Below are 19,562 nucleotides of genomic sequence, written 5' to 3'. Positions count from 1 at the left end.
ATCGTTTAAACTGATGTCTGAACCGGGCCACTGTGTCAAAGGAGATAGACAAATGCGCGCCTTGCGCAAAAGTACCCAGCATCTCAAAAAACAAAACAAAACAAAGCATTGCTGTATATGAATACCACATGCTCTTTTTGCTAGCGTTTTGTGTAAAGTAATGTCTACTTATGCACACTGCAGAAACAAATTCTGCTTGAAACATCCGTTGTGAGAAAGGGGGTGGGGAGTGTAGAAAAAGGAGCAGCTGGCCTTGTTTGTGGCTTTCTACTAGTCACAGTGAGCTAGAAGGCGATACAGAAGATGGACTCAAGAAGGGACATTCAGCCTTTGCAGTAATATAGTAAGCATCCCTTTCCTGCCTCTAGCTAAACTGCAGGCTTAGGAGACCTAGTATTCTCCAGAGTAAAACGGTACATTAATGTTATGGTCTTAACTGCGATTTAATCTCCACCTGCATTTTACAGCAAGTTATAAAGGGGGAGATGCTTTTGATTTAGGTGTTATTACTTTGGATTTCCAGGGAACATGAGTAATGGGCTAAAGAGCCTCTTAATTTATTTATTTAACTATCTGTCATCAATTCGTATTATCAATGTGCTGCCCTTTATTTCCATTTATCAGTAATCATCTCCTGAGTAAATCCCACTGGCAGCGCTTTCAAGTGTTTGAAGAAATGCATAATATGTTTTTAAACTTTCAGTAAAATAAAAATAGAAAGATTATCGGTGGATTTCCCCCCATCCCCAACAGGTTCTTATTCTTGGAATTGTGATTTCTCTTCCAATAGCTTTTAAAGAAGTTATGTTTTATTCCTCCACCGACAATGCAAGATGCTTTTATCAAACATGTATAATTTAAGTTGGTATTGTATTAAATTTTAGCATCTATCTTGGAAATGTACTGTATCCTGGCAGGGAAGGGGAAATCTCCCAGGGTGAGAGGCTGAGGAAAGAGGCAAATGTTCCCAGGTGAAAGATGAGAGGGTGCATCTTTCTCTGTATGGGATAAAAGTTAGGCTATATCTGTAAGAGAGGACCCTGTACTCTTCTAGTGCTTTTCTTTTCTTTTCTTCTTTTCTCTTTTCTACTGTTTTTTGCTTAGATTCGGGGTGTTTTAATTGCAATGTGAAAAGTTTTAATAAAACTTTTTAAAAGAAAATGAGAAAAGTCCTGCAGTTTGAGTTCTTATTTTTAAATGTTTCTGCCAATAAAGCTTGGAGATTTTTCTCATTGGATTTCCAGAGGTATCTGGTAAAATCCAGTCAACGGCAAAGATCACTCACACAGCTTGAGCATTCGCTTTGCTCCCTCAGGTTCCCTTTCCAGAGAGACAAGCCGCTTTCCAGACAGTGGCTTGTTTCTTTAGCAATATGCAAATTGCCCATGTGAGTTTCCCTAGGTACCTTCCAACCTCACACTTCAGACTAAGAGAACCTTTTAATATAGGTCTCCGTGCAGCTTTCATATGTCTTCATGTCACCATCTCCCCTTATTTTGCCTCTTTATTGGAAGAGTCCACTTTTGAAGGAAGGAAAGGAAAGTTTTGTGTTTGGTAACTGCAAACCAGCTAAGAAGCTCCAGGTGTATAAGAAGGCATACATGATACTTCCTTTGTTTGAAATTGTTAGCATATGACAGATGCACGTTTCAGATGTGCATTCAAGTGACAGCCATAAAGCATTTGTGCTGTGTCCCTTTGAACTGGATGTGCAATCAAATGCACATCTCATCAACATCCTTACACAAATGTCACACTTAGCATATTGTTTATGCATGCCTAGAGCTGGGTCAAAGCTAGAAAACAAATGTGTGAAGGTCACTCTCTGCATTGGATGTCTCCATCCTTGGATTTATTCCTACTTTAAAAATAAATAAATAAATAAAATAATAGAAATAGCTGATTTGAAGCCAGACATTCAGGTGCTTTGCCTATCCATTGCAGGCAGGCAAACCAACAAACCATGAGGCAGTTCCTCAAAACACACACACATTCACACAAATAATAAGAGCTTATACTTCACAACATGTTTTAGGGAATGGAGTTGGATTGGATGGAATATTCAATTGCTTGAATTATGCTCTATTTTACAACAGTAATATTTTGTGTCATTGCTCTGTTTAAATCTACATTCCAATTATTGTTGGACTCCACCTGCCCTCAGCCCCAGGCAGCATGACTGATGGTCAGAGATGGTGGAAGCCTATAGGCCAAAGTGCATTTTCTGATTCTCAGAACATTCAGTCAGTGAGTCACCTCTTCAACAATGGATGCCAAACTACTGCATCAAGTGAAAATCCTTAAAACGTATTAGCAACTAAGGAAATGTTTTTACGGACATCCGTTGTGTGTAACTTACTTGCCATGGTCTTAAGACGAACCATGCAGCACACAAAATCAGGAAAGTTTATCCTCATCAAGGAGTCACCGTATCGCACGGTCATCAGCTGGAGGGTTGTGTCATTGATGAACAGACCTGCAAACAGCAACAGGAGAAGGCAAAGGAAGAGACGATAATATATTTAAAAAGGAAACATTGCCCAGTAATGTTCACCAACTGCAGAGAATGGAGTGTTGTCGACTTCCTCAAACATTCCAATCAGGGCTACTTCCTTTATATATACCGTATTTTTTGCTCTATAAGACTCACTTTTTCCCTCCTAAAAAGTAAGGGGAAATGTGTGTACGTCTTATGGAGTGAATGCAGGCTGCGCACCTATCACAGAAGCCAGAACAGCAAGAGGGATTGCTGCTTTCACTGCGCAGCTATCCCTCTTGCTGTTCTGGCTTCTGAGAGTCAGAATATATTTTTTCTTGTTTTCCTCCTCCAAAACCTAGGTGCGTCTTGTGGTCTGGTGCATCTCATAGAGTGAAAAATACGGTATATAAGAAAAAAGTTTACAAAACAGCTCAGAATCTAGAAAGAGCATTGTGTGGGTGAACAAGAGTCACAGCTTTACAGCACACTTGCAGGAATGTCTTCTCTGCCTCATTGATTTCCAGGTAACCAGGAATAGGATGCAGTCTTAGGCAACTCAAACACTAAACTGATGGCAAGGGGCAGTCAAGTGGGTCCCTGGCTGAAGGAACAGGACCTTAGGAGGGCTCACAATGGCAACAGGAATCCCTGGGGTGCTAAACTGCTGCTTAGTATTTTCCCTCCTGTCTGCTTAGAAGGCAAAGGGGAAGAGAGAGAAATGAATGACATAATCCTGGGCCCGGAAACAAATGTTTGCAATTCATTTGACTTCGGCATATCAGTAATTAGATGCAGGATTTATAGGGTTGAAGGAACCTCTTCAAAGGAACCTAGAATCTACTGACTTGTAAAGTGCAGGAAGAAGCAGCACATCTTGAAGAGGGCTGTGCTTTCCCCTGAATTCTGCTCTTGGGGCAAAAGAAGCTGACTTTGCCATATTTATATTCATACTACTTACAAAGACACACACGCCTCCCTTTCTTCTGTTCAGACCTTTACTGTTTGCTGTTTGCCTTCAAGGACTGCACAGCATGCAATTTTCCTCCCTGTGTTACACTTTATTGCCTTTATTATCACCATACCTTCCTCGCACCTTCCTTTATGCGGCACATTAGTGATAAATTTCAGATAGCGGCACGGAGAGCATCTGCCCCCACTCCAATTGCGCACCAGGAATCGTAACAGTCTCTAGAGGCCACCTAACTCCCCCTCTCCTCTCCTCTCCTTTCTCCTTCTGAGCAATCTCACTTAAGTTTGCGGCTGTCATTTGATCACACTTTCTTTTTCACTCCCCACCCAGGGGAGGGGAAAAAGAATTAACATGTTAAGGGCATAATGCAGCTTAAGCAGCTATCTAAAAATCTAAATGCTCGTCACTAAGGCAGTGTTATTGGACCGTAGCTTTCTCTGTGCAGTGTGATGGATTGCCTATATTAAGGTTACCAGATTTTTTTCAATGAATCTGGGGGCACTTTAATTAATTAATTAATTAATTACAGTGGTACCTCGGGTTACAGACACTTCAGGTTACATACACTTCAGGTTACAGACTCCGCTAACCCAGAAATAGTACCTCGCGTTAAGAACTTTGCTTCAGGATGAGAACAGAAATTGTGCTCTGGTGGCGCGGCAGCAGCAGGAGGCCCCATTAGCTAAAGTGGTGCTTCAGGTTAAGAACAGTTTCAGGTTAAGAACGGACCTCTAGAATGAATTAAGCACTTAATCCGAGGTACCACTGTACTATGTTCGGGACGTTGATGCTGCAGTGATGGCGGTGGCAGAGGGGCGGCCGCCACCTTGACCTCAACCGCCACGTTCCCTCTTCCTCCGAGGCTTCTATCTCCTTTCTCCATGAGCCTGGACAGCCCCTGAGTTGTTGGTTCTTCGGTGGTGGTGGTGAAGCGGTGACCTGTGGGTCAGGCATGGAAGGCGGAGAAGGAGGGCCAAGAGCAGCAGCGGTGGTGAGGCTTGGGCAGCGCGATTCCTCCCTTCTCATCGCAGCAGCCCCAATCCCATTCTTACTTGTGTACAAGCAGGAGAGGGCCGGGATCCCTCAGCTGGGAAGCGAGGCTTCACACTGCCTTTTGGAGCAGCCCCATCCCAACTGCTACTTGCGTGTAAGCAGGAGGGGACAGGGATCTCTCAGGCAGCGCAATGCCTCCCTTCTCATCGCAGCAGCCCCAATCCCATTCCTACTTGGCGTGCAAGCAGGAGGGGGCGGGGATCCCTCAGCTGGGAAGCGAGGCTTCACACTGCCTTTTGGAGCAGCCCCATCCCAACTGCTACTTGCGTGTAAGCAGGAGGGGACAGGGATCTCTCAGGCAGCGCAATGCCTCCCTTCCCATCGGAGCAGCCCCAATCCCATTCCTACTTGGCGTGCAAGCAGGAGGGGGCGGGGATCCCTCAGCTGGGAAGCGAGGCTTCACACTGCCTTTTGGAGCAGCCCCATCCCAACTGCTACTTGCGTGTAAGCAGGAGGGGACAGGGATCTCTCAGGCAGCGCAATGCCTCCCTTCCCATCGGAGCAGCCCCAATCCCATTCCTACTTGGCGTGCAAGCAGGAGGGGGCGGGGATCCCTCAGCTGGGAAGGGAGGCTTCACACTGCCTTTTGGAGCAGCCCCATCCCAACTGCTACTTGCGTGCAAGCAGGAGGGGACAGGGATCTCTCAGGCAGCGCAATGCCTCCCTTCCCATCGGAGCAGCCCCAATCCCATTCCTACTTGGCGTGCAAGCAGGAGGGGGCGGGGATCCCTCAGCTGGGAAGGGAGGCTTCACACTGCCTTTTGGAGCAGCCCCATCCCAACTGCTACTTGCGTGCAAGCAGGAGGGGACAGGGATCTCTCAGGCAGCGCAATGCCTCCCTTCCCATCGGAGCAGCCCCAATCCCATTCCTACTTGGCGTGCAAGCAGGAGGGGGCGGGGATCCCTCAGCTGGGAAGGGAGGCTTCCTGTTGCCTAACTGAGAGATCCCTGCCCCGCTCCTGCTTGCACGCAAGCTCTGATAGGCAGCGTGAAGCCTCCCTTCACAACTTAGTTGCTGTGGTCAGGGAAGGTGGAGGCAGCCTCTTGGAGCCCCTGCACCACCATCATATGGGGACTTCCAAGCAGCTCCTGAAGCCAGCCAGAGCCAACAGCTCTGGGCTGCTGAGACTGCCGCTGCTGCATTTCCTGGGGACATTAGATGAAATCTGGGGACGTTCCGGGGATGGAATTTGTCCGGGGACTTATTTGCAAATCCGGGGACTGTCCCCAGGAAACGGAGACGTCTGGTAACCCTGGCATATATAAATCTAGCCACCAAAGGACTCTGCTGCAAAACATCAGGAACTGGGGAAGCTAAGGGTTAAGGTTGGAAGCTTGGTTGCAATTCCAGGATTGTTCAGCAGATGTCATTGCGAACTCAATGGATTCTGACTTCATGAAAGAAACAATCTTCAACATTCTGCAGAAGGCGCCAGAATTTGAATTCGTGATAGTAAGATCTGTAGCCGATTGTTGTCTCATCCAGGGCTTGTGACCAGGGTTTGTTTGCTATTTTTTAAAAAATAAATAAATGAACTGCACCTGTCACGGCAACCTGACCCCTCCCCCCCAATTTGGTAGGTGAAACTTTTCCCATTCCTAATCTCCATATCAGGAGAAAAGCTTCACCTGCTATATTTCTGTTTCAGAAACGTTTCCACAAAGATGTATCAAATTTCAAAACTTGACTGAAAATACAGATTTTCTCAGCATACCTTCTTGCTCTGTTACTCTTCTCAAATTGGAAATATATAGGAATCCAGAATTATTTTCATCTTCTCTTTCAAAAATGTCCTGGAAAATATTTAAACCCAAGATAATATTTTAGGACATGGCTAGCATATCGATTCAGTCACTTCCATATGAATTATCATAGCTAGGGATGAAATTGTCTGAAAATCTTGATGTTGAGCTTATACACATAGGGTGCCCCCCCCCAATTCCCATCTCATTTCTTAATCCTTATCAGATGTGAGTTTCTGCCTGCCCCTCTTCAGTTAAAGCTATGAGAAAGTCTCACATGTTATATCCATTATTACACACAATATCTTATGTATAATATTACACATGTATGCATTATACATTTCCCCAGTAGTGATGTACAGAAGTGAGATCTGGACCACAAAGAAGGCTGATCGCCGAAGAATTTATGCTTTTGAATTATGGTGCTGGAGGAGACTCTTGAGAGTCCCATGGACTGCAAGAAGATCAAACCTATCCATTCTGAAGAAAATCAGCCCTGAGTGCTCACTGGAAGGACAGATCGTGAAGCTGAGGCTCCAATACTTTGGCCACCACATGAGAAGAGAAGACTCCCTGGAAAAGACCCTGATGTTGGGAAAGATGGAGGGCACAAGGAGAAGGGGACGACAGAGGATGAGATGGTTGGATAGTGTTCTCAAAGCTACCAGCATGAGTTTGACAAGTTGCGGGAGGCAGTAGAAGACAGAAGTGCCTGGCGTGCTCTGGTTCATGGGGTCACGAAGAGTCGGACATGACTAAACGACTAAACAACAGCAATACATTATACACAGATTCTATATGCATATACAAAGTTCACAAGAGTAACCAGCACATAAATAGATACATACAAAATGCTCATATATACTACTATAAAACTATGTCGCACAAATATAGTACAACATGGACCTTGGCTCTTTTATAAATATGTGTTTTATAATATAATTTTGTATATTACACATCGTGATTTGGGCGTTTAAAAAAATAAAAGAAACCCAACAGTACATAAGCGGTTTGGGCATAAGTGAAGCTCAGTACTAGAGGCAACTCAGTTGTATGTAAAGTTTGATAAGATCAGAACTACAAAAATTGTTTATAAATCCATTTAGAACAGCGTGGCACAGTGCAGTGAGGGTTTCACGTTGTTATAGGGTGAAAACCTCTCTTCTCGGGAAAATGAGATCATTAACTATTTAAAAAGTACGAAAAGGAAGAAAACAGGAAAAGGCCAAAAGAAGAACAGGGAAGCAGCTGAGAGTTTGGATTCATACAGTTCAGTCATACCTTATACTTATAGAGATTTCTCCGAAGCTTTTCAAACTCTTGCAGCGTGAGTCTTCCATTATTACTGGCCTGTAGATGTGGTCAAGTTTTAAATACATTTTGATTGGGTTGCATGTTAACAGATCAACTTGTGCACTGGCTGGTGGCCCAGAGTGGGGAAACGATCAAAGCATTAGTATCTATGATTTGCCTCTCTAAGCTTTACGTTTTGCCTGGCTTCAGCAGAAATATGGTGCTGTAGTGCACTTTCGGAATCGAACCAAATCAGATGATAGGCAGGGTGTGTGTATGGCATATTTGATGGTTTCCTATACAGTCATACCTTGGGTTACAGACGCTTCAGGCTGTGCGTTTTCAGGATACAGACGCGCCGAAACCCGGAAGCACTGGAATGGGTTACTTCCAGGTTTTGGCACTTGTGCATGCGCAGAAGTGCTAAATCGTGCTTTGCACATGTGCAGAAGTGCCAAATTGCAACCTGTGTGTGCAGACACGGCGCTGCAGGTTGCAGACGCTGCGGGTTGCGAATGTGCCTCCCGCACGGATCACATTCGCAACCCGAGCGTCCACTGTATTAAAAAAGAAGAAATCCTCCCTGCACAGAGACATAGGACACATCAGGAAAAGGCAGTATTAGAACCTGTCTGACATGCTCAATTTGCATTTGCAGGCTGCTGGGAAATGTCACAAGTACATCATGACTAAAATCCATTAAATTTCAAAAACCGCAAAGAAACTACAGTCCCACTTCATCCGATGTATAAAGTACTATCCTGAGTTATAGGTATATACCCTAATGTTTTGTTCTTTGCAAGGTGTAAAGATTGAGGTTAGAGGGAAAAGAAATGCAGAAAAGTACAATGGTACCTCGGTTTACAAACTTAATCCATTCCTGAAGTCCATTCTTAAAACAAAACCATTCTTAAACCAAGGCACACTTTCCTTAATGAGACCTCTCGCCACCGGCGCCCTTCCACCTTTCAGATTCTGCTCTTAGACCGAAGGACACTACTTCTGGTTTTGCCGAATTCATAAAACAACTCATTTGTAAACAGAACTGTTCTTAAACTGAGGTACCACTGTACCTAAATTTTGTGGTAGTTCACAAAACAGTTTTTGATGACACAGGTATCCTGGCATTGGTAAGCCAATTCACATATATGATTCATTGTAATTCACATGATGATTTCATTTGAAGTTCCTTTGCTTCAGAATGGCCACTTTAAAGTCACTTTAAAAATATTGTAGAAGCCTTTGTTCCCCGATTTGCTTTGGAATATTGTCATTTCTGAAGTAAGATGGTGCCAATTCTTTTGTCTATTATTTTGCACAGAGACTATTCTGGATTCACCTTTTGCAATCCCTCAAATCATGTATACTCCCCTATAACTCAGGATAAAACTTCATGGAACTGATGTGGTGGAATGTGTTCCACAAAAGCTTATACCAGATTACGTTTGTTAGTCTTTAAGGTGCCACAAGATGCTGTATTGTTTTTGCTGACAAAATCTAGCACAAGCAATTTTTTTTAAAAAAAAGTTGCTACAATAAATTTTGTTTCCTGAATGTGAAACACCTGCTTTGCTTAGACAGTAAATACATTCATTTACTATGGTTGAATCTCCTTCTAAATTTTAACAATAATGGGAACATATATTTAGCTTGTATCTCCATATATATTTCACACGCCATTAAAAAATGTGTAAGATCTTCCACTGCTAATTAAATACATAAACAGACCTTAGCATTCCAAGTCTGGTCTATCAGGGAAGGCAGATTCAAACAAGTTTGTTTAAAGGCAATCTTTAGTTCTCTATGCATCAAGTGTTCAAAATATTAAGGGACCTGGACATGAAAGATAGTGGAATATTAAAAACGATTTACAGAAATAAATAATTGTCGCAATTACTTTGGAACAGAACATCTTTCAAACACTGCAATAATGCCCTTTGGGCCTTGTCATAGCCCAAGAGATAGAAATGGGAAATTGAAAACCACAAATTTAGAAAAACAAAAAGGGCACGGTTCCTTGATTATTTGGATTTCTCTCCCCCAAAACCCCTCTCAGGTTCCACAGAAAAGACTTCCATCATTGCCTAGGGATGGAGGAGAAATTTGGTTCTGTTTGTTAATGCAAAAGTATCTAATTAGCACTTCTCAAAACAATATGTGAATTGAATTTTGCCCTTCCTTTGGAATGCACATCTGTCCAAATTTTGCAATGCAGTTCTCCAGCCGAAAAATGTATACAAAAATACATATACAAAATTGCAATATATTAGGCAAATATGGGGAAAATGTGCTTATTAGAAGAAATGCACACCAAAAGTATGATGAACTCCTCACTGCACTCAGAAATCTAGCACATCAGGAAAAGACTGGGTTAAATTCTGTCTGGCATGTTTGCTTTCCATTTGCAGGTTGTTGCTTTTTTAACAAGGGAGAATGTTCAAGTATGCAAGTTCCCTTCTTCTGATTCATACGTAGAAGTGCAACAGTCTGGAAAGGGCCGATATTTGAACTGGTACTTTGGCTGTAAGAGCCCACACTAGATTAACAGTGTGCTTTATTGCATACTACTCGTCCCAAAAGGAAATAAGCAGCTATGATGACCAGTTCTAATAGGCAACATATTCAAAGTCAGGCAAATGTAAAAGAGAAACACGCTTCACAGTTTTTTGTTTGGTTTTTCAGGGGATGGTTGTGCTGGTATTGACAATCTGGTGAACTATTATTCATCCTGTGTTACCTGCGTCTTCTATTTAGATAGTTCACGCAGCGATTTTACTGTTAACAAGACAACATTGGAAATGTAGAACAAAAGGGATCTTTGGCGTGAGCATAAATTCTATCACATTTGCCTTCCCTTTCTCCTAGACATCGGAACAAGTCTGGGCATGAAATGTAGTCAGATAGTTAGGCTTTTCTACGCAACATAAAGTCGTCTTGGATGGAAGATTGGACTGTATCTAGGTTCTGATAAGACGTGATTTACAGAAGTAGGCAACATTTCAGGTGTTTCAGAAGAGAGTTGTTTTGATCTTGTCTTTCCTACCTGACATTTAATCAAAAAGGGGACCTTAGAGAGAAGAGTTTGGCCACTTATAGATTCCCTACATATGCAGTGGGCAGATCTCATGGCAAATATTTACTTGCGGGGCTCTTGCAGTGGGAAGCACAGCCATAACTCAAAGCAGGGAAGGGCAGCGTAAGGAAGGTTTATTGCATTTGTTGAAAAGATACATCCATCAGAGCTAAAAGGCTCCTGCATGAATCGAAGCTGAATCCATCTCCGCTTCCCCGACTGGCCATTAGATCTATAAACGGATAAATCAGAAAGCAACAGGGACAAAGAATAAGGAGGTTAGGGGAGGAGGCAGGCATGAAACGGTCCACTTGTAACCCGTGGAATTTGGAGTCAAAGTGCCACTACTGCATGCTGTTTCACAAGTCACATTTTGCAAAATATACCAGAGGGACAATTGGAAAAGGACTGGGCCTTGGAGTATTTAAGGTTGATTTAAACTCTGTTGCAGCATTTGAGGAACTTCAGTAATAGTTGCAAGGAATATATAAGAATTAAGATATACTAAGAAAAAGTTTAATTATGATAAAAGTGTGTATTGGCAATAAGTAATGTGAAATTGAAATATGGAATAGACGGGAGGTTGGGTCTTCAGTGTTAAGACCAATTTATGTTTTATCGTTTGTTAAGAAAATTATGTGTCTATGGTTATTCCTGTGTGTAAAAAAAAAGAAAAGGTTGATTGAAGAACAAATGTGTTTGGACTACTGCCTCTCCAAAGGCCTCCTTCTCCCTCCAAACGGAGAATGTTTGCAAGTTATCCTACACTATGCACATTCGACACCACAGTTTTTAACCCAATTACAAACTAATGCCTGAATGCGACGATTTGAATGCGACTTCAATGACCGCTCCACGCTTAAAACGGGGGGCGCCCTTTGCGTGGACGCGCGCAGCCCCTAGATCTGGAGCGGCTCCAACAGCATAGGCTTGGCTTTGCCTTCCCTCAGGTGGGATACCTGGAGGTCTCCGCCTACCTCAGTCAGTTGTCCAATCCCACCTGGGGGAAGCGTTGCCAAGGAGACCAGGCCAGGTAGGGGAGGGATTATCTGCCCACACGATAGAGGGAGGATCTTACCTGGGAATTCCCACTTGGCTCCAGAGCTTCTCCCACCCTGCCCACCCTCAGTTAATTTCTTATTTGCAGGTTAACTTTTCTTCACAGGTATGCGGGCGCTGCTACGTTAAGGTCGCTATTAAAGGGCCGGAAAGGAATTTCCCTGCATTGGCAGGTTTCGCCTTTCCCGTAGCAAAACGTCACAACTTTGGCGGTATCAGGCCTTGGGTGGAATCCTTTAGTCCATCTTCCTCTTTGCGGCAGCGATACCAGGGTTCCCCGTTAAAGGGGTTTCTGAAGGGAGGCTTTGACCGTACGCCAAAAGGTCGTCATTGCTCTCCCCTGTGGCGGCGGCGTAATGGGGGCGGCTATCTCTGCTTGAACATATGTTCTCCAGAGCCGGCCCACCCCCCCCCCACACACACAGGATAACCCTGATGCTCCCTAGGTCCCCGGCTGGGGACTGGGGAGGGAGAACGCCCAATGCCTGAGCCAAGGTCTACCCACATTTGAAATTTAATAAAGTTGTGGCCAATTTAATCCCATAGCACGTTGTCATGAGTCGTTATTTCACATGGCGGGGGGGGGGGGACCGCGCAGGATCTGGGGACTCCGCCTGTCCACGCAAAATATGCACATTCACATTCCCACACATTCAAAATATGTCCCTCTTTGTGTGTGTTTTAGCAACTGTTCAGGATACAAGACAGAAGAAAAAAGAACTTGAAAAAATTAGTTGGCTACCAGCAATGAACTTTACCTTTCTGGACTATTTCATTCAGAATTCCTTGCAGCTGTGAGGCATCCAAGTAGGAGGCCTAATAAAGAACATATGAGAAGGGCTTACAAATGCTACAAAAGTTGTATATTTTTAAAAACAACAACAACAATCTGTTTCTTCATATATATAGAACTCAGAGGTTTTTCTGGGCAACCTGACCCATTCTTGGTAGTGATTCTTCATTCCCAAGGCTGTTGAGCACTTACATTACCTCTACCAAAAATGGCTTGATTCTGCTTTAATTTTTATTCTTAGATAATTCCCAGCAGCTTCTGAGATTTGGGGAGTGGGGTGGAGGTGGGAAGAATTCTTATTATTTATTTCATTTATGAATGACTTCCCAGGAGGCATCCCATGAAAGCAAGTTACAATAGAACAACCTATTTAAAACAGTTGCATTTTTTTTTAAAAAAAAAACTATTTTAAACAACAGACACAAAATTGATTCAAATCCAAGACAGATACCAAATATTTTCAATGTTTTAGGTTTTTGAAAGAGAAATGGCAAGTGCCCCAAAGATAATAATAATAATAATAATAATAATAATAATAATAATAATAATATTAAAAAGAGAAAGCACTTGCCTGTCTGATATACAACAGGAAAGAGTTCCAAAGGGTGGGTTGCCAGCACACTAAGGGCCTGATTCCAGTATTGTGTAGGATGGTCTCTGCAGGATGTACTCCCTTGCAGAATGTAGGGAATGAAGCAATCTTTTAGGTGTCCTAACCCTAAGCTGTATAGGGCTTTGTACACCAATACCAGCAACCTGAACCTAGTCCAGTAACTAATGGGATGCCAGTGAAATTCTTTTCAGAAGTGCCGTAATACGATGGTAATATACCAGCCCAAAAAGAACAATTAAGCTGTCACATTTTGCACTAGCTGCAGGGAGCTTCTGGGATTGTGGAGATCAAGATGTTCATTGGACTACAACTCCCATTTGCCTATTGCCTATTTATCTTGTGGACTGCCCTGAGATCTTTCGACAAAGGACGGTATGGAAATTTAATAAATAATACAAAGTAAATAATATTGGCCATACTGGGACACTGAGAGATCAATACAAGCTATGAGAGGCTACAGGTTCTCCATTCCTGTTCTAAGATGCTAGTAGGAAAATATAATGCTTTGCACTGTTCTTTTGGTATCCGTAGACGAGATCGCATGGAGTTGTGCCTTTGCAACGCTGCCATAACACCATGGCATAAAAAGAGCTGAGAATCTGGCCTATTGCCCCTGCAGCTTGGAGTTGCTTGACTCACGAACCATGGAGAAACTTCCTTCGTTGCCCTCACTGCTCCCGGAGACAAACCTTGCGTATTATTCGCAGCAGGCAGTGTCATTTTCACCTTTTATGCATTGATATAACTATTAGCTGTGAGAGGTCTATTGTGCAGAGGCTTTTGGCAGCAAATTTTTCTCTTGACTAAGTCAAGGAGTCCTTTATAACAGTTTATTAAGCCATTAAGAGCATCTCCTGTGAACACATGCAGCTCAGCTCAGAAAGAATGGGAATCAATTACCCAAACATTGACTGATGTCTGCTTTCCAAACGCAGCAAGTGCAAACTGGAAGTAATTCTGATCACAGTAAAATATGATATACATACCCACATATATTTGTAGCCAAGGGTTACTGCTAATTGCTTGTTTAAGGAACACCTTTCTCCCCTCAAGCAATCAGCCCTCAGCCATCTATTATGTTTTAGCTGGGTTCCTTGCCCTATTTGTTACAGCAGCTGGCAAATCAATAGAGTTTTGAGAAACCCACCTGAGATCTGCATTTGCTAAAGCTGAATAAAGAGCAAGACGGGAGACTTTTATTTCCCAATTCTACATGCCATGTTGATGCAGACAATTTTTTTCCTTCCCCATTCAATGTACCTGATTAGCATATCTTAGGAAGATGTTTTCATAGGAGTTGTCTTGATTCCACTTGGGCACAACCTGGATCAAAGAGAAGTGTGTGCGTACAAAATCAGTCACAAAAATCAGTCGGCATGAGACAGCATCTTATTTTTATTCAAACGACCCACAGATGTTTCAGGCAATTTAGAGTTAGCAACATTTGCACAAAGGAGATTCAGTCACCTCCTCAAAAGTACGAAAGCGGGAAGAAATGTGATACAACAGAATTCTGTTCTCGGATTGTCAATTATCCCTCCTTAATTATCTGAATTCACTAAATCCCCCCCCCCATGTTAATTCTGGCAAATGTAAACTACATTCCTCCTATATCTAAACTCAGATTAACCACAAATAATTTGGATGTGCAAGCTCTGGGGTGGGCAGAGGACAGAGAAGGTTGCTCTGTAGTATTAATCAGGCAGGGAGCAGAGAAAGAGAAATCGGTGTTATTTTATGAAGGTTTTGCGCAACAGCAAGGCTTCAGAAACGAAAGCCCCAAGGATGACTACAATTGGCAGTCTTTCACTGGCAGAATGTGCCAGGTTTATGGAGCAAAACAAAAGACGAAATGAGACAAAAAGGATAAGATTGGGAACTATCAAAGCTGGGAGACTTAGGGAAGAATGTTTTCTACTGGCTGAAGGGCTGTAGGGTTTGATGGAAGCCCTGCCGTGCCTGTGGAACACGAGACAAATGCTGTTAACACACACACACACACACACACACACACACACACACACTCATACAACACCGTTTCAACACCTCACTGGCATATTGACTCAGCACAGTTTTGGGCGTTTTATGGGTGGTACAGGGGAGGGGCATACTTATGCTATATCCTGTGCCCCTTCAAGGCCATGCCCCCATTGACAGTGGAACACTCCTGCTTCCCAGCCTGTGCCAGCCTTCACCAATCTAGTATCTTTCAGACATTTTGGACTACAACTCCCTTTGGCCATGCTGGATAAGGCTGATGGGAATTGTAGTCCAAAGCATCTGCAGGGCACCACAATGGCAAAGTCAGCAAGCCACTGGAGGCTGCTGCTGCCAATGTGTTTTTTTGTTTCCCTTGCTGCATGCCCTGGGCTGCTGGGCAGAAGAGTTTTCCCCTTCCTCAGGTTGTCCTGAATCCTCATCCTAGAAGGACTGTGTGTTCTCTGCAGCCATCCTGCCAAACAGTTGTGTGGGTGCCATGTTGTGTAGGTTCCCCTTCCTCACCATTGTGCTCAGAAAAAAGGGGGTATAAGGGGCTTTGAAGCCAGGCCATGGGGATGGATGGCTGAGGACTTCCAGTGGTGGTTCGTTGCAATTTGGGGGCTTGGTGGAGTGGGACATTTTGGTGCCATCTCCCTACACAAAGATGCCCAGATGGAGCCAGTTGCTTGATGCAGTATACGGTAGTTTCCTTTGCTTCACCTAAATTAGATTAATCATCCAGTTTACCCAATGTAAATAAGTTAATTGGCATGTTGAGAACATGAGTTGAGTGGACTCACTGAGAGTTCAGCACATTGTGATCCAGACATGTGATTGCTTAGTAGCCATGTTTGTGACTGTCTCTCCACATGCCCAGTTCACAACAGCCTTCCCTGTATTTGTTGTGCCACACTTCTTCCCCTATTTAGACGCTTTAGATTACAATTTTATACCCACTGACCTGGCGGTAAGTTCCAGCTTCCTTATTGGGACCTACTTCTGAGTACATAGGACTGTGCTGTAAAAGGAATTTAAATATTATTATCTTAAACAGCCCGTCATAGAGATTTGCAGAACAGCACATTCAACTAAGAATTAGTACGGCGAGAACCTGAAAACAGTTTAAGTGATCATCCTTTGAGGGTCATTTTGCTTTGCTTCAAGACAGATAAGGGAGCTGTAAGGCAATGAGAACAATTTTGGTGGTATGGTTCCCCGAGGTGCCCTCAATAGCTAAATTATAGGCATGACGTACCCAAAGTTAAGCACACGAGACCCTGTGATTTCAACTGAAGGAATTTGTGCATGTTTCTCCCACTGAAATCAAAGGGACTTAAAGGCCATGTTCAGAGGATCATGTATTGACTTATTAAATACTTCAGAGTTTAAAGAACTGTGGCCATGACTTAATATTCCGGCTTGTTCCAAAGCTGTTAACCATTGTTCTATGGTTCCATGGTTTGGATGAAATGGGACACTACATTTAACTGAATACTTCTTGGTTTGCATGAAGGAAAGAGGTGAAGGGGCTGCATGCACACCCAAAAGGCTCACTTATACCCTAACTCTCCAAGCCAAGATATGATTGTCCAAACACAGCCATCATATCCTTGTCTTTTGCTACATTCTGCTCTTTGGAAGAGTCTTGCTCCACTTCTAGTGCGAATTCTCCCTATAAAGCAGTTTAAACAGCTACCAAATCACAGTTTGAACTTTCTTATGTTGATCTTAAATCAGCTATTTAACCTATTTTTCTCACAGGGAGGTATAAATGGTTCCAAAGATGGGGGGGGGGGTTGATTTGAATATACTTGACACAAATTAGAAGCAGGTCCCTTGACACTAGCAAGATCCAGATACTGTGTTTTTCAGAGCAACCCCAACAATGCTAAGAGCGTTATATTTTCTTCTTAGATATTGAGTATCACAGATGGACCTTCAAATACATGGCATTCAGTCTGTGGCCCTCCAGATGTTTGTGGCCCTCCAGATGGCAAATGGTCGAAGATGATTGGAGGTATAGTCTACCAACATCTGCAGGGCCACAGAATCTGTTTTCCTGGTGTGCAGTACATACCCCTCAACTGTCCTGATTTAATTGGGACATCCTGTTTTGGGGGGCCATGCTCTCTCTTGAGTCACCTGACTCCTGCAAGATCGCAGCCCTGAAAGACACCCCCCCCAATTTGCCTCTGGTACATGTTGGAAGGTATGACCGTATGGCCCACATAGATGCCAACTCCCTGGGGCCCGTGGTGTCTGAGCACCCATGAAGAGGCCAGGAACCCACATATTCTGCTGCCAGGGCATGGCACCCATGGCCTTGGGCACCCACAGTCTCAGGGCCAAGATGGCACTCCTGATAGCCCATTAGTTGTAGCAGAGTAAATGGGTAAGATTTCAGTTAGACCAGGCATAGGCAAACTCTGGCCCTCCAGATGTTTGGGACTACAATTCCCACCATCCCTAGCTAACAGGACCAGTGGTCAGGGATGATGGGGATTGTAGTCCCAAACATCTGGAGGGCCAGAGTTTGCCTGTGCCTGAGTTAGACGCTCACAACCTAGGGCCTGATCTGATGCTTCACATAGGCCCTGATCCACCCAAGGGCCAACTGGACCCAAATGAATTTGGGCCCCTTACCTAATGTTTTTAAACCATAATTAAACACAAGGTCAGGATGGAGGTAGGGGAAGAAGGGGGTGCTGCATTCCCCTCCCCCCACTCATCTGCATGCCTTGTCAGGGTTTAAAACCCTTATGAAATATGCCATTTGGAGGGAGCAGGGGAAACAGAAGATGCTGTGCCTTCTCCCCTCCCCTCCCCACTACATGTTTAATTAGGGGTTTAAATTAAACTCCTAAATTAAATTAAACCTGTGGAGTGGGGGTTTGGGGGGAAGTAGTCAGTCCTATTGGGTGCTGCTTTGCTTCGTGGAACATGCTGGCAAAGCAGATCCCTGCAGGCAGAAGAACAGAATTCTATTTATTATTACATTTATGTCCTACCTTCCCTTCAGGACCAGGTGCACAGCCTGGGAGTCATTTTGGATTCACAGCTGCCCATGGAGGTGCAGGTCAATTCTGTGTCCAGGGCAGCTGTCTGTCATCTCCATCTGGTACTCAGGCTGAGACCCTACCTGCCCGCAGACTATCTTGCCAGAGTGGAACATACTCTGGTTATCTCCTGCTTGGACTACTGCAATGTGTTCTACATGGGGCTACCTTTGAAGACCTTCATTGGCTCCCAGTATGTTTCTGAGAACAATTCGAAGTGTTGGTGCTGACCTTTAAAGCCCTACATGGCCTTGGCCCTGTATACCTGAAGAAGAGTCTCCACCCGATCATTCAGTCTGGACACTGAGGTCCAGCTCCGAGGGCCTTCTGGCGGTTCCCTCACTGCGAGAAGTGAGGTTACAGGGAACCAGGCAGAGGGCCTTCTCGGTAGTGGCACCTGCCCTGTGGAACACCCTCCCATCAGATGTCAAGGAAATAAACAACTACAGTGGTACCTCGGGTTAAGAACTTAATTCGTTCTGGAGGTCTGTTCTTAACCTGAAACTGTTCTTAACCTGAAGCACCACTTTAGCTAATGGGGCCTCCTCCTGCTGCTGCACCGCCGCTGCACGATTTCTGTTCTCATCCTGAAGCAAAGTTCTTAACCCGAGGTAATATTTCTGGGTTAGTGGACTCTGTAACCTGAAGCATATGTAACCTGAAGTGTATATAACCTGAGGTACCACTGTATCTGACTTTTAAAAAACATCTGAAGGTGTTTAGGGAAGTTTTTAATGTTTGATGTTTTATCATGTTTTAATATTCTGTTGGGAGCAACCCAGAGTGGCTGGGGAGGCCCAGTCAGATGGGTGGAGTATAAGTAATAAACTATTATTATTATTATTATTATTATTATTATTATTATTATTATTATTATTAGAGCTCAAGGTGGTGTTCATACCTCTCCTCCTCCTCGCTTTATCCTCACAACGGCCCTGAGAGGTAGGCTAGGATAAGAGATGGTGACAGGCCCAAGGTCACCCCGTGACCTTGAACCCTCAGGCTACCTGCCTCTCCTTCACTCCTGCCAGCTGACTGCCCTACCTTTTGACTGCCCTGGTGAGGTCTCAATGGGCCAAGCCAATGCAGGTTGATCTAGGGCTGTCTTGAACTGAACTATCCGAATTGGGCCAGATTGAGTCAATTCAGTTCTGGATCCAGGCTTCCAATAAGTAGAAGGCACACAGCGTATGTCAGTGCTTCACATTTAAAGGCAACACCACTTTCTACACCTACATACCTCTGTTACCGCTGGACTCAGCTCAGTATTTGGTGCCCTAATAAACAAAAGGAAGAAGAAAAAGAGAGAACTGCATTAGGCTAGAACAAGACGTTTGTGTTGCTAGTTAAACAGTGAATACTGAATTCAGGTTCCCTGGCAGGCCTGCAGCAGAGATACTTTTTTCTATGGGAAGAGAAGGCTGGAGGAGTCTGGAAATTGTGTTGTATG

The 19,562-nt window shown here is 43.9% G+C and overlaps 1 protein-coding gene and 1 long non-coding RNA gene across 4 annotated transcripts in view; one reads left to right on the top strand and one right to left on the bottom strand.

Annotated features, from left to right (window-relative positions):
* Positions 1-19,562, bottom strand: part of CAPN13 (calpain 13) — an 89,551-nt gene that overhangs the window by 5,863 nt on the left and 64,126 nt on the right. For 2 of the 3 annotated variants that reach the window (XM_082214828.1, XM_082214829.1), the window contains 8 exons: positions 19,353-19,389; positions 16,018-16,074; positions 14,337-14,399; positions 12,429-12,486; positions 10,770-10,843; positions 7,527-7,595; positions 6,218-6,296; positions 2,360-2,476 (listed from right to left, as the gene is read on the bottom strand). In XM_082214828.1, the coding sequence (XP_082070954.1) occupies positions 2,360-2,476; positions 6,218-6,296; positions 7,527-7,595; positions 10,770-10,843; positions 12,429-12,486; positions 14,337-14,399; positions 16,018-16,074; positions 19,353-19,389 (554 nt within the window). Of the gene's footprint in view, positions 1-2,359; positions 2,477-6,217; positions 6,297-7,526; positions 7,596-8,012; positions 9,372-10,678; positions 10,844-12,428; positions 12,487-14,336; positions 14,400-16,017; positions 16,075-19,352; positions 19,390-19,562 lie in introns of those variants that run through there. The other variant, XR_014217396.1, reaches the window with a different exon arrangement.
* The window catches only part of LOC309527917, an 80,449-nt gene continuing 65,176 nt past the window's right edge, over positions 4,290-19,562 (top strand). Inside the window, exon 1 of the long non-coding RNA XR_014217433.1 lies at positions 4,290-4,351. This is a non-coding gene — a long non-coding RNA (uncharacterized lncRNA). The remainder of the gene's footprint in view (positions 4,352-19,562) is intronic.

The sequence above is a fragment of the Podarcis vaucheri genome, assembly GCF_965113315.1.
Source record: "Podarcis vaucheri genome assembly, chromosome: 3".
NCBI lineage: Eukaryota > Metazoa > Chordata > Lepidosauria > Squamata > Lacertidae > Podarcis > Podarcis vaucheri.
Note: the sequence above shows the minus strand (reverse complement) of the source record. Positions and strands in the feature narration are given on the sequence as shown.